Source organism: Pyrus communis, chromosome 5 (genome assembly GCF_041283825.1).
Source record: "Pyrus communis isolate YQ-2024b chromosome 5, ASM4128382v1, whole genome shotgun sequence".
Classification (NCBI taxonomy): domain Eukaryota; kingdom Viridiplantae; phylum Streptophyta; class Magnoliopsida; order Rosales; family Rosaceae; genus Pyrus; species Pyrus communis.
The window spans coordinates 29,313,984-29,315,933 of record NC_142569.1 but is presented as its reverse complement, the minus strand read 5'-3'; the positions used below and the strand labels follow the sequence as shown (position 1 = coordinate 29,315,933).

At 39.3% G+C, this 1,950-nt stretch overlaps 1 protein-coding gene across 1 annotated transcript; it reads right to left on the bottom strand.

The window, feature by feature from the left end:
• Positions 1-255: 255 nt before the first annotated feature.
• LOC137725015 (B-box zinc finger protein 20-like) lies at positions 256-1,715 on the bottom strand. Its single transcript, XM_068463630.2, has 2 exons — positions 1,225-1,715; positions 256-978 (listed from the first exon to the last, which is right to left on the bottom strand). Exons 1-2 carry the CDS (start codon positions 1,408-1,410, stop codon positions 493-495), a joined length of 672 nt encoding a protein of 223 aa, XP_068319731.2. The 5' UTR covers positions 1,411-1,715; the 3' UTR covers positions 256-492.
• Between the last annotated feature and the right edge of the window lie 235 nt (positions 1,716-1,950).

The window sequence follows — 1,950 nt, the reverse complement described above, 5'->3', positions numbered from 1 at the left end:
TTACCAAACAACCTTAAGTAAATTCATTTGAAAGCGAAGTCTGGTTGCATGAATTTGTAACTAAGTATAACATTAAAGTAATTAGTTGTATGAAGGTAATAAGTAAAGTGAGTGAGATATTCATTATCACCTTATATAGAGGCCAAATTAAACAGGCCTTAAGCCCTTAGTAGGGAAGACCTCGCCCTCAATATCTGAGGTAGCAAATCACCTTAACAAAGTAAAACCATTTGCCAAAAAGTTGCCAATAACAAGTGAAACCTCAAGTACCCAGATGGCCAAATCATCTGATGAGAAAAAAAACTTATGTTGTTTGGAAGATCTTGCTTCACTAAAGGCAGCAAATCCCACAACTTACATAATCAAAATTGGCCATGACAACTGGCAAATATACACATCACCAACAAAATGGCCTTCTACTGGTTTTTCAAACAAAAGACATAAAAATAAAAAAAAATAAAAAAATAAAAAAGAGGAAGAAAAAGAACCCCTCTAGAGGTAATGTGCACTTCCAACCTCACAGAAAGCATTGGAATGATCATATGAAAAATCAAGGTCTTCCACATGCCACCCGGGGAGCTTCTCCATCAAATACTCTGATATGCTGCTCGTCGAACCCGAACCATAGTCATTGAAACAATAATTCTCTTCTACCTTCTTGCCTGACGAAGATGAGATTGGTTGTTCCAATAACGAAGGAGAAGGAGAACTCAAGATTTTGTTAGGCGAAACTGTTCTCTGTCTCTTTGTGGATGACTTTGAGGCTCTTGCATCATTAATTTTTGCGGTCATAACTTCGGGGAAGTTGGAGCAGGCTGATGAAGTTGGATACAAAGAAGAAGCCGCAGAAAGCTTGACACCCGGGAGAAGAAACCTGCTGTGTTTCTGTGTGTGTTCGTTCGATTTGTGAATCGAATGGTCACACTCCCTGCAGAGAATTGCTCTATCTTCTTGACAAAAGAGGAATCCTCGCCTTTCCTACAACCAAGCACAAAATATTTAAGAATCAATATAATTTGGAATTTGGATAGTGATTTTCAGACTCTTGTTTTCTCCAACTGCGCCCCTCCCATACTATAGTTCCTCGATTATCTTTGATTTATTCAATCCAAAGGCTTATATCAAATTGAAAGGCTAGAAAAATAAGGAGTGCATGGGGAGAAATGGGAGGGTGAAAATCACTTCCCAGTAATTTTATAGAGAAAGAATGCATCTAGTACTAACCTGACAGATATCACAAAGAGGGGAATCCTTGAAAGTTGGGTGGAGAACAGAGAAGCGCTTGTGTTTGCTGGCAAGTTTGTTTGTATGGTGAATTTGGCGATCGCAGACGTCACAAAGAGCGGCTTCATCGGCAGAGCAGAAGACAGTTGCCTCTTCTTTGTCACACACGTCGCACTGGATCTTCATAATCTCTATATTAATTTTCTCTGGAAGTGCAGCTGCTGGATATAGCTGAGTGTTTGAGTAGTTGTTTTAACTGAGTTGGTGATGGGGTGGGAAAGGAAATGTTATGGGAGACAATGAATGGAGACAAAGAACAAGTATGGGCTTTTGGGCATTTAGCTGATGAGAAAGTGAGATAACAGCTAAGAACTTCTTTCACAGAACTGATGTCTCTTTCTCCCCACTGTATTATTGTGTGTGTATTTGTTTCTCGATTCTTTGAGTAAAGTCTAATGATATTCCATCAAAGAAAAGAAAGAATATTTGGGAGCTTTTGGAGATGGGAGGGGAGGCTTTACACACACACACACACACATTCATCCTAACCTCTCTCTTAATATAGTAGAATGAGAGAGAGAGAGTGAGCGACAAGAGCCAGAGAGGTTAATCCCCCCTTTATCCTAAAGAATATATTATATGCAAGAAAAGAGGAGAGGTGATGTGGATGGAGCAATATTGTTAGCTCATGGGAGACCAGAGTTAATTATCAATTAGTTAGAGGTT